Genomic DNA, 12,381 nt, shown 5'->3' on the forward strand with positions numbered 1-12,381 from the left:
ACACACACACACATACATACACACAGCCCCTGATCACTTCTCTCCATCCTCACTGCTACTATCATGGTCCATGCCACCACCAGACGGACGGTTGGAGTAACCTTCTAGCTGTTCTCCATGCATGTGCATTGCCTCCTTCCATCTCTCTCAACAGCAGCCAGATGGTAATGTCAGGTGCAAGTCAGGGGCTGCCCTCCTCAGCTTCCCATCACACTCACGTATGAGCCGAAAGCTTCACTGTGACCTTCAGGCCCTCGTGTGATCAGACCCTCCGCTGTCGCCCTGGTTCCATCTCTCATTCTCCTCCCCTCCATCACGCCGCCCTGTCTTGCCAGCCTCCTCCTAGTCACCAAATATGCCAGGTGTGTTTTGTCCCAGGGCCTTTGTGTTCACTGTTCTGCGTTTTCTCTGGCGATTTTCCCTAGTTTGTTCTCATGTGTTTGCTCAAAGGAGGAAAAAAAGGTGTTTTGCGTGCATACTCTTTGCCAGGGACTACAGTTTTAAACAGCGTGTTCCGGTTAGGTCTTACTGGGAAGGTGACATTTGAAAAAAGACCTGAGGAGGTGAGGGATTGTGCCCTGTAGCCTTCCCAGTCCCCTAATCCCACTCTGCTTAGGTCTCCCTGACAGAACTGGGCTGTGTGGCCAACCCTCAGTGCAAAAGAAGCTGGAACTACAGAGAACAGGAACATTATTGTGTGACATAAGCCATTACCTGGGGCTGGCACATTGTTTTCTCAAACAAAAGCAAGGTGTTATGAGCATAGAAGAAGGGGTTAATGGATAGAGAGTGTCTGCCTTAGGGTTATCAAGTGAAAAGCTAGTACAGCACCTGGCATGTAGCAAGCAGTAAATATGTCTGCTATTGTTTTGCCTAATTTATAAATATAACATGACTTTATGATTCTTGCTATAGAAACTGAAACATGGGATTCATCTTGCTTATGATAGCCGTTGTTATTGGTTCAGTATGATATTTGCATTGTGTGTTTATAAACTCAGTTTTTCCAGGTATCATATCTCACCTCCTATAGCTACCAATGGGGTCACATAAACAGCGGTAGCCAAGTTTCATGGGATCTTGTCCCACCTGCTTACCGGGTATCTCATCCTCTGCAAAGGGTCTCCAGGTGTGTCCTCTAGTCCCTGGGATGAAGGCGGAGTCAAATATGTTTATAAACAAGCCCACATCCACAAGGCACTCAAGGCTCCCTTCATTCACTGTGCTAGAGCTTTCTAACATCCTGGAACACAGGAGAAGGTGCTGGGACAATGTTTCTGTGCTAGTTCAAGTGCTGCAAGAAGCAAACTCCAAGGCAAGGTTAGAGGTGTAAAAGGTTTACTAGAGAGAGATCAGGAGAAGCCAGAGAGAACTTTCACACCTGGATGCGGGTCTGGTGCCTCTGGAAGGAGAGATGGAAGGAAAGTGGACGGGGTAGGATGAGTGTTGGACCAGTGAGCATGCTCACTTCTCTCTGAGGCACTGAAGCTCAGGCAAACTCACTGTGCTGCCTCCTCCTTCTCTGGGATGAGTTCCCTCTGAGGCTCTTCAGCTCCTCAAGCTAATGTCTTTTTCTCTCGCCCAGACTCTCCACTTGGCAGACAGGCCAGAGCTGCTGAATCCCAGAAGAGAACACAGTTGAGGCTCAAGCTAGGAAGCTAAGTGCCCATAATTGAAGATGCAGGAATATTGGGCATGAATGAAAATAGAGTTAACTGGCATGCATCCTTCCAAGCCCCTCAACTCCAAACTTTTCCCCTTCCCAACTGCACTGTGGGTCAATCCAGTCTTCTTTTTCTGCCCCTAAGTCTTTTGGTCTGGCATACAGGGTACTCAGAAAAAAAAAAGGAGGGGGGCAGGGCTTGGGATCCTAGCAGACCTGAGTCTGAATCTCAGCTTTATCACCTCGCACCCTGTGCAAGCTGCACAGTCCCCTAAGTCGCAGTTACATCATCTGTAAAATGGGGATAGTAATTGTACCTACCTCATACAAGGACAATGTATATAAAATACCTGGCACATAGCTGGCGCTTAATAAATGTAGCACCTCCTTTTCTTGCTTGGTCTCAAGTACACACACACACACACACACACACACACACACATTAAGCAATAATCTCTGATTTTAACAGTTTTGTTATTAATAATGGGAGCGCCTCTCACTCTCAAATACAACTTAAGTAGGGGCTCTGCATGCCTAGTTTAATATTAACCTTTGAGGGCCGGCNGTCACTTATTTTCCTAAGTCCATTCTAGTTCCAAAAGAAACACGTCATTAAAAAAACGGGAAAAATATATATACATATATATAAATAAATAAAATCAGGAGTGCCCCCAAAATGGACTTTTTGGTCAACATAGCTCAAGCAGATATAAAACATAATTTTAGCACCCTAAAACAGCCTTTCCTCTAACACAATATTTTTTTTTTAAAGAAATTCAATTTCTGTCTGAGTTAGCCAGGCAGTTTTTGGCTGAGTCAGAATGCAGTCAAGAACTCTGATTTCTGGAATTTCAATGTTTATCAAATATGAGACTTACTGAATTAAAAATGAACATTGAGCAGGGGAAAGTGTGAAAGATCATTCCTCTTTGCACCAAAGTCCTAAGGTCCACACTACTCAAATAAATACGTGTTATTATTAAACATGATACAATTCTATCACTACCCAAGGACCTAAAAATTGGAGTTTTTAAATGACAAAATCCTAAGATTCAGTCATTGTGTGGTCTGGAAACTAAATTCTTTTCAGGAACCATACCACTACCCAGCCTGTTTCTTTAGAATCCCTTATATAAAGCTGCACAATCTGAAATTTTCCAAAGACAGTTATGATGTGGTACTTTTCTTAGATATATATGAAGTCTTATTGCTTTCTTATTCTTGCAATGGCTCTATGGCCAGCATTACCAGGTACCAAAGCATTAGTACTTATGGTTAACAGGACTTTCTAAGACATTTTGATAACGACTATATTAATAACAGCAACACACTCCAAGGAGCTCATTTAAAAATACTCATACAGTGGAATTATCTTCATCTCATTTGATGGTAACTCCACCCTTTGCTTAGGCCTTACTCCTTTCTCTCACAGTCAACTGGTAGATTCTTTTGGCTCCTACTTCCAAAATATATCCAGAATACAACCATTTTTCATCACCTCCATTGCTTCTTCCCTGGTCTGAATCACCATCTTTCTTGCCTGGATTACTCCAAAACTGGATGCTAGAAGATAAAATAGAGAAATGCTTTCAAAGTTCTAAAGGAAAAGGAGTTTGAATCTAGAACTGCAGGTCTAATCAAAATGAAGTATGGAGAAGAAATAAAGGCCTTGTCAGACAGGCACGGGACTCAAAGCTTATCTCCCATGAACCAGTAGTGTGTGTGTGTGTGTGTGTGTGGGGGGGAACAGGGAGGTACTTATAAATATACTTCAAATCAAGAAAGAGTGGAATACAAACAATAAAAAATATATAGGTATGCAAAGAAAACATATCCCAGGATGATAGCTAAAAATCACTTTGTCCAAGTTTGATAAAGCTGATTAAGAAGCTTAAAATGATTTCAGGGTTATAGTGAAAATATTTTTCTCCTATTAAAAAAAAATAAAAGCAAGAATATACTTCAGGATTCCCAGAATGAGAGCTGAAACACTCTGAATAAACTTGGTAATTCAATATTATGATAAAAGTAGTGTTAATAGTGAAGAAAGCATTTTTCTTCTGACCAAAAAAAAAAAAAAAAAAAAACCCAGCTATTACTCCAGGGAAAACCAAAAATCTCCAAAAGCCATGACCCAATTATGAAGCAAATAACNCAAAATATTAACCTTTGATCATTTTTAAATGAGCTCGGACATATTGGATATAGTATTTAAAATTGGATTAGTAGCTTTCTCTTTTTTTTTAAGCAGAACTTAAAATGCTTTTGGCTACTCAGGAAAATTATCATTCTAATAATGCTTGATTTATTTAGATTAAGTTTAATTATCATTCAGCTTTACAAATTTATTTTTACCCACCAAGAAATGTTACAGAATTAAATGAGCTTATTTTCAGGACCTCAGATAAACAAACATTGTCCGTGTGCACTTCAGATGAAAAGGAGATTGACTCCACCAGACGGTGGCCCGGGTCCACTTCCACAGCTTCACTAATCCAGCACTGTAAATAATTAACATTGCCCTGGGCCCCCAACCCCAGAGCACTGCTTGGGGTAGGTGGAGTTCCCCCAGGTTGCTAGGTTGTTATTGCCAGGTCAGATACTGTGTCACTAAGCAAAGACCCATGACAGAAATTAAATATCTTACTGAAGGGTAAATTAAACCCTGTGTGATGAATTCACTTCTTCCATGGCTGATGAGGTGTTTGAGGGTCTCAGGCTCATGTAAAACACCTCCACAAAATCAGAGCAGAACCCCAAACACCAAAGAAACCAATCACAGAAGTTTATTGGGTAAACGATGGTTAAAAAAAAAAAAGTGTAATTACTTCCAAATGCTTTCTTGTTCACAAACAGGATATTAAAAATACACACAACAAGCATGGGAAATATTATAGGTTGTGTTTCCCTGCAATCATGCCAATGCTCCAAACTAAAAGGACAGAAAATCAGGAGACTTTTTCTAAGTCCATGTGATATTCTAAGATATTTTTTTTTCTTTGAGAGAAGGAAAGAAGGTGTAAAATAGAAGATTTCACACCACTAACTCAATTCTAAAATAAGGCAAGTGTCTGCTTTATTTTAGCCTTAATAAATAAGTTAAACAATTGAAATTCATAACTATTTTTCACTTTTAATGGTTTCTAGACTGTATGGATCTAAATACAACAAATTTTTTAAACGAATAAACTTCCAATTTTCCAGACAATCTTTCAGAAGTGAACATGACATGGAAGTGTAGCAGCAACATTGATGGAGCCCAGAGTTTACAGAAAGAACTGAGAGAAATTAAAGAAGTTCCTCGATATTCTCCTATGCATATTCTTTAAAAGGATTTTGGTAATCTCTCATTTTAAAATAAAGTACAAAAAACAGTTCCAGTCAAGAAAGCAGAGTAAATAAACGCTGTGTTTACATTCTCTCACAACCACATCACAATTACAACTAAACTACAAAACAACCATCATTGAGAATCACCTGAAATCTTGCTGAATCAAAGCCTTACAGCTAGCAAGGACCTACAACCAAGATTACTCTACCCAACAAAGCTATCATTTAGAATCGAAGGACAGATAAGAGTTTCTCAGACAAGAAAATGCTAAAGGAGTTCCTCACCACCAAACCAATATTACAAGGAATCTTAGAGGGACTTAAGAGAAAAGAAAAAAATATGAATAAAGTGGCAATAACCACATACCTATCAACAATTGTTTTCAATGTAAATGGATTAAATGCTCCAATAAGACAGGGTGGCTGAATGGATAAGAAAACAAGACCCTTACATATGCTGCCAACAAGAGACTCACTTCAGATCAAAAGACACACACAGGTGGAAAGTAAAGGAATGGAAAAAAATATTTCATGAAAATGGAAACAAACAAACAAGAAGCTGGGGTAGCTATACTTATACTAGACAAAATAGACTTTAAAACAAAAATTATAATAGGAGACAAAGAAGGACCTAGTAATCCCACTGCTGGGTATTTATCTGAAAGAAAACCCAGAATGCTACTTTAAGGGATGTGCTCATCCATATGTTCATTGCAGCATTATTTACAATAGCCAAGGCATGAAAGCAACCTGGGTGTCCCTGAGTGGATGAATAAAGAGGTGATACAAAGAGAGCTCCGTGAGGCACAGTAGATAAACACGGTGCCTGCTTCGTTCCATGAACACATTAAAATTACAACTAAATTATAGAACAATCAACCCGGAGAACCATCTAAGGTCTTGCTGAACAGAAGTTTTATAACTAAGGGTATAAAGAAGAAGTCACGTTGAAACTTGTAGGAGGGGTGAGGACATGAAACGGGCTGGCCTCTAACCTGGACGGGTATCTCAGCCATGGAGGCTCCTCCTGGAGAAGTGAAAGGCCCCAGCCCCACACCAGCCTCCCCAGCCCAGAGTAGAGCCAGAAAAAAGAGCCCCCATAAAGCTGGATGTAAAAAACTGGGGATTCCATCATTCTGGTGGAACAGAAGATTGCAGGAAACCTCAACATCCTCTTAAATAGCTGGCGCACAAACTCTCTCATCCCCAGGCACTCACCCTGGGCTCTGGCAGTGGAATGGTGACTCAGGAGGCATTGGAGGCATACAAAGGACAGACTGAGGTGTGTGGCTTTGAGGCAGGGCCAGAAAACAGTCACCATTTTCCTTGTGTGGGTCCTCTTCCTGTGCAGCCGGCAGGCGGGTGCCATCTTTTCTGTGTTGAACCCGCCTCCATAGGCCAAATCTGAATCTAAATTGGTCTGGTGAGCTTCGCTTGCTCAACCCTGCTGACTCACTGGGAACCTGCCCCACCCAACTCCCCCAACACGAGGCACTTTCTCCTGAGCAGCCAACCCTGCCTGCATTGCACTCTTTCTTGGAAAATTATCGGAGCCCCCCAGGTCCCAGGTGGGCAGCAACTGGCCTATTGTGCTCTGAGACTTTTGTTGAGTAGCTCCAGGGTCAGCATTAGCACTAAACCAGAATCTACATTAATTTGGTGACCACAACTCTTCCCACTCTAGTGACTCCCTGAGACTCTGCCTCACCCAACTAGTGTACCGATCAAGGCTTTATCAGTGGCTGAACCTTAAGGGAGCTGGCAGGTGGCAGCAGGCCTCGGGGTGTCCTGGCTTTTTACAGAGGTACCCCAGGCCTAATACTGGGGGTAGCTGTCCTTGGTTTGCAGCGTGGCCTCTCCTACGTGCCCCCAACTTTAGCATAGGCAGCGAACAACTGCATATAGCTTTATAGCTCTTACGAGGTAGTCCCCAGCTGGTCATAGGCAGTGGGTGACCTAGGCCTGCACTGGAGTCCCTCTCAAGAGGCCCAGACAAAATACTTGGAGGTTGGTTACAATCCACAGCAGAACACCATCCAAATAGCCCCATAAGCAGCACACATTAAGGTGGTCCAAACAGGGACCAGAGCCTACTGGGGTAAATCCCATTCAGTGGGGTAAGCCCCACACACAGTAGCCCATAAGCTGTGGATGTGGCCAAACCTCACAGCCAATCAGCCTGAGAGCCAATCCCACCCACTGACATGCCAATAGCAATCAAGGCTCAACTATAACAGGAGGGTACACTCAGCCCAAACAAGGGACACTCCTGGAGCACCCAGAGCAGGTGGCCAGGGGAATTGTACCAGGGCCCCACAAGGCACCTGCTACATAAGGCCACCCAGCCAAGACTGGGAGACATAACAGATCTACCTAATACATAGAAACAAACACAGAGCGGCAGCCAAAATGAGGAAACAAAGAAATACATCCCAAATGAAAAAGTAGGAGAAAACTCCAGAAAAAGAACTAAACAAAATAAAGGCAGCAACCAGAGACAGAGTTCAAAACAATGGTTATAAGGATTCTCAAGGTGAAGGAAATAGACACACAAGTACAGGAAGTTCAGAGTCCCAAACAAGATGAACCCAAACAGACTCATACCAAGACACATTATAATTAGAATAGAAAAGGTTAAAGACAGACAGAATCCTAGAAACAGCAAGAAAAAGGCAACTAGTAGTTTATAAGGGAGTCCCCATAAGACTGTTGGCTGGTTTCTCAACAGAAACTTTGCAGGCCAGAGGGGATTGGCACAAAATGTTCAAAGTGATGAAAAGCAAGGACCTACAACCAAGGGTACTCTACCCAGTAAGCTTATCATTTAAAATCAAACGACAGATAAAGAGCTCACCAGAAAAAAAAAAAAAGCTAAAGGTGTTCATTATCACCAAACCAGTATTATAAGAAATGTTAGAGGGACTTCTTTAGGATGAAAAAAAAAAAAGATCAAGATTATGACTAATAAAATGGCAATAGCTACATATCTATCAATAATTATTTTCATTGTAAATGGAGTAAGTGCTCCAATCAAAAGACATAGGAGTATACAATGGAATATTGCTCAGCCATGGGAAGGAATGGGTTCTTCCTATCTGAGGCATCATGGATGGACCTGGAAGTTAGTGTGTTGAACGGAGTGTCAGACAAAGAGATGAAATTTGATTTTGCTTACATATGAAATCTATCATATCAAAACAAACAAAATAACTTCAAACAAACTCATAGATACAGAAAACATTTTGATGATTGCCAGATTGAAGGGGGATTGAGGGTATGGGTAAAAAAAGAGAAAGGGATTAGGAAGTACAAATTGGTTGTTACAAAGTAGATATAGGGATGTAGGGAATAGCATAAGGAATATAGTCAATAATATTGTAATAACTATGTATGGTTCAGAAGGATACTAGATTTGTTGGGGTGTTGACGGAAGGGAGTTGGGGGACAGGTGAAAAAAGGTGAAGGGATTGAAAAGTACAAATTGGTAGTTACAAAATAGTCATGGGGATGTAAAGTAAAATTTAGGGCCTATAGTCAATGATAAGGTAATAACTATGTATAGTGCCAAGTGGGTACTAGACTAGTCAGGGGGACCACTTTTTAAATTATATAAATGTCTAACCACTATGCTGTACACCTGAAATATAAAATAATATTGAATGTCAAAATAAATAAATAAATAAATAAATAAATAAATAAAATGACTGTATAAGTTAAAATTAAAAACAACTCCTATATACATGCTGATAGTAATTTGGGAAATATTGTGTATTCATATACTACAGGAATTTGAATTCTTAAACATTTTTTTGTACAATATACTATTTTTTAATTAAAATATGTGATGCTAAAAAATGTTTTTAATTAAGTACTAATAAACGCTACCATCATTAATACCCTAGTATTTTAATCAGATGATGAGACTGCATACTCACTGGTGAGACTGCAGAACCAAATGGAAGGCAAGTTTTCCCTGGAGACAGATAAGAAGGCAGACTCTGCTGGGCATGGGAGAGTAAGGGAAGACTGGCTGGGATACTGAGGCTCAAGGCGCCAGAGCTGGCACCTGACCACGGGGGCTTGAGGAGGAAAGGATTTATCAAGGGAGGGGAGAATATGCCCAATTTTGGCCACTTTGTAGATTAACCAAGGTGCCCAATGGCAGCAATTGTCTGCAATTACCTGGAAAATCTTTACATGTTGTTTTTGGCATTCCCATTTCCTGCTCCGTTTGACAAAGGACCCCAAAGTTCATCCTGTGACATTTGATCACTACAGGAGGAAGCAATAGGAGGTAATTGTTAGGAGATAGCATCCTGTACTTCTTATGTTTCCATAAAAGGAGGGAACTCCTCTGCCTCTCTTAACAGGAAAGAACATGGGAGGATCCCTTCCAGCTTCTCGCTGCCTCCCTCATTTACTCTTCCCACGTCACAAAGCTGACTCACCTGAGGGGTGAATTGAGCAGGACTTGAGCATGCTTGGCTGGGTGCCTTCTGTGTTTTCTCACCCACAGTGCCAGCACGTTTTGTTTGTTTGGTTGGGTTGTTTGTTTGTTTGTTTTTGGAGCACTGACAGGCTCCACCCCTGCCAGAAGTTTGTTTTTTAAATCAACTCTGCCAGAGAGAATGGACATGATCAGATCACAGGAGGTGAAGGAAGCAGCACACTTGGCGAGAGATCCAAGCCATATTCTCGAGTTTACTTTTATCGGTAGTAAACCTGGTCTTGTGACCTCCATATGTCTGGCTCCTATATCTTGGTTCTCATTTCAAAAGGGAAAGATAGGTGTGTTGTTAGTCTCCTACCACACCTATGTTATCATAGAGGTATAGTTTGGAGGAAGATATGCTGGTAGGAGAGAGACAAAAAGATAAGAGGCAACAAAATGAAAAAGAAAATGTGGCCAGGGTCATAGCTCTGCGAAGTCCCCAAAGTAGAAACTCAGGATGCAGGGATTGGGCTTTGGCTCTGTTCCTGCCAGTGTGGGGGCTGCAGGGCAGCTGAGGTCCACAAGAGAAGGCTCGTGAAGCATGGGCTTCACGTGGGACAATTTCAGACAGGCTGCAGACAGACCCTTCTTAGCCTTGCTATAAGAAACACTTCACCTCTCTCCATTGCCAACTCAAGGTGAGATTTAGGCAACTCTGGATGTGGGGCTTTTGTACCTTGAAAGAGTCCGATGTCATCTGTGTGTCCAGCTTCCAATGCAGCTTTGACTTTTCTTATGTCCCAATATTTGTGATAGAAAAACGGGGACTATAACTCAGTATTTCCCAAAGTATGGTATGCATGCCAAGGTGTACGTTATGAATTTATTTTAGTATATAGGAAAAAACTATGGTTAACTTGTTAATGACAAATTATACTGCTTTTCCATTGATGGTATCAATATGAAGTTTGACTCTACAGATTAATGTTAAAAAGATATTTTAGAGAAAATACGAAAATATTCCACATAGTACTTGAATATGGTAGAAATTGTGAAGGTTGTCTGTAAATGATGGAAGTCTGGGGTAGTTAAAAGTAATGTGGAAAGGATCACTAGATATCCAAAATATGCATTGCTTTTTAGGCATTATTAATAGCAATGTTGGATCTTTCTAACCATGATGAAATCTAGGATTTGTGAATTCATATATTACGTGATTCTTTTAGAAGTTAATTATAATCACACAAAGTTCATCTCCAATTCAATTTTTTGGCTTCCAAATTGACATATTGTGACGTGTACTGAAGTCTTTAACTGGCCTTAAAATTACATATACACAACAGAATATTACTTGGCCATAAAATGAAATACTGCCATTTGCGACAACATGGATAGATCTTGAGATTACCATGCTAAGTGAAATAAGTCAGACAGAAAAAGTTGAGAACCATATGTGGGATATAAAACTGAAAGCAACAAATGATCAAGACAAAGAAACAAAAACTCATAGACACAGACATCAGTTTAGTGGTTACCAGAGGGTAAGTGGGGAGGGGAGGTGATAGAAGAGAGAAAAGGGGATCAAACATATGGTGATGGAAGAAGAACTGACTCTGGGCGGTGAACACACAGTGCAATATAGAGATGATATATTATAGAAATGCACATTTGAAACCTATATGATTTTACTAACCAATGTTACCCCAATAAATGTAATTAAAAAATGAAACTGGAAAAAAAGTACCAAAAATTAAAACATAATGGTGGATATATGATCAATGTATACTTTTCACCTTTTCTTTATATTTAAAAATGTTCATAATAAAATGTTGATGGAAAAAGGCACTAAGGCACCGTCTTTTATGTATTGTTTGGTTGGTTTTACAGCTGTTTTGATATTAAGTACAGATCAAACAGTCATAACCTTCGACAGACTGCACTTTATGCTCTGACATTTCTTATCTACCAGTTTAGACAAGCTGTTTTCACTTACTTAATGATTCAAACTTGCTCTTAGGTTAAAAGGTGGGTTTTACAATGGCTATGGTGGGGGGAAGAGGGGGACAAAAGTTAGACAAGAACAGATGCAACAGGCTGGCAACCGCCACCCCTTTTCTTGAAAAACGGTCAAGAACAAGGGGTCACTGTTCAATATCTTCAGCTGTGAAAAAATGTGAGCTGCAGGCTTGCTGTCTCATAACTTTCACAAAAACATCTTGAATGCGAGGGACTTTCGCTTTTGATTTAATATCCATTATACTTTTCTAAAGTTGGAATTTTCAAACTCTCCTTGAAAGTTTAGTTTGAAGAGTAGAATTGCCAGTCTAAGTAGGTAGCACATTGAGGCCAAAGCCAAGTTTGCACTACAGAAATACCTCCATTAAGCAAAAATGAGAAAGATGAACTCAAATGACTTAAAAGCATGCCAATGGCCTTATCAAACAAATAAGGATTAAGTGAGCCCAAGTCGGCGACAATATTTAGGCATTTTTCTCACTTGCTTAAAACAAACCCTTGACATTGAGAAAAAGAAAAATATTAAACGTAGCATCACTCTCCCAAAGTGGCCTCTGCTATTCTATTAAGAGTTCTATTTATAGAGTTCATTGAACTTGATGAAAATATTTTCTTTTAATAAGATGAAAAATAGGTTTTCAAGTTCTAGCAAAAAGTGCACACTAAAGTGAATCAGGCCAAAATTAAGAGGACATTTTTTTGGCTCACAATCTTTGTAAAGAAACAAATGATACATTTTAACAAAAGCATTTTAGAAATGCACTTTTTCATACACATATTTAAATAATTGTTTCTACTGAACTCTGCAGCAAAAAATTACTACAAAATTTACCAACCCAGTTTTTGTCACTTATTTTCCTAAGTCCATTCTAGTTCCAAAAGAAACACGTCATTAAAAAAACGGGAAAAATATATATACATATATATAAATAAATAAAAT

General features: G+C 40.1%; 1 protein-coding gene across 1 annotated transcript in view; it reads right to left on the reverse strand.

Annotated features, from left to right (window-relative positions):
- Positions 1-1,499: 1,499 nt before the first annotated feature.
- SYDE2 (synapse defective Rho GTPase homolog 2) overlaps positions 1,500-12,381 on the reverse strand; it is a 61,245-nt gene continuing 50,363 nt past the window's right edge. The window contains exons 7-8 of the mRNA XM_019626414.1: positions 3,162-3,226; positions 1,500-1,615 (exon numbers count right to left, since the gene is read on the reverse strand). Of these exons, the coding sequence (XP_019481959.1) occupies positions 1,562-1,615; positions 3,162-3,226 (119 nt within the window). The 3' untranslated portion in view covers positions 1,500-1,561. The remainder of the gene's footprint in view (positions 1,616-3,161; positions 3,227-12,381) is intronic.

This window comes from Hipposideros armiger, unplaced genomic scaffold (genome assembly GCF_001890085.2).
Source record: "Hipposideros armiger isolate ML-2016 unplaced genomic scaffold, ASM189008v1 scaffold_675, whole genome shotgun sequence".
Lineage (NCBI taxonomy): Eukaryota > Metazoa > Chordata > Mammalia > Chiroptera > Hipposideridae > Hipposideros > Hipposideros armiger.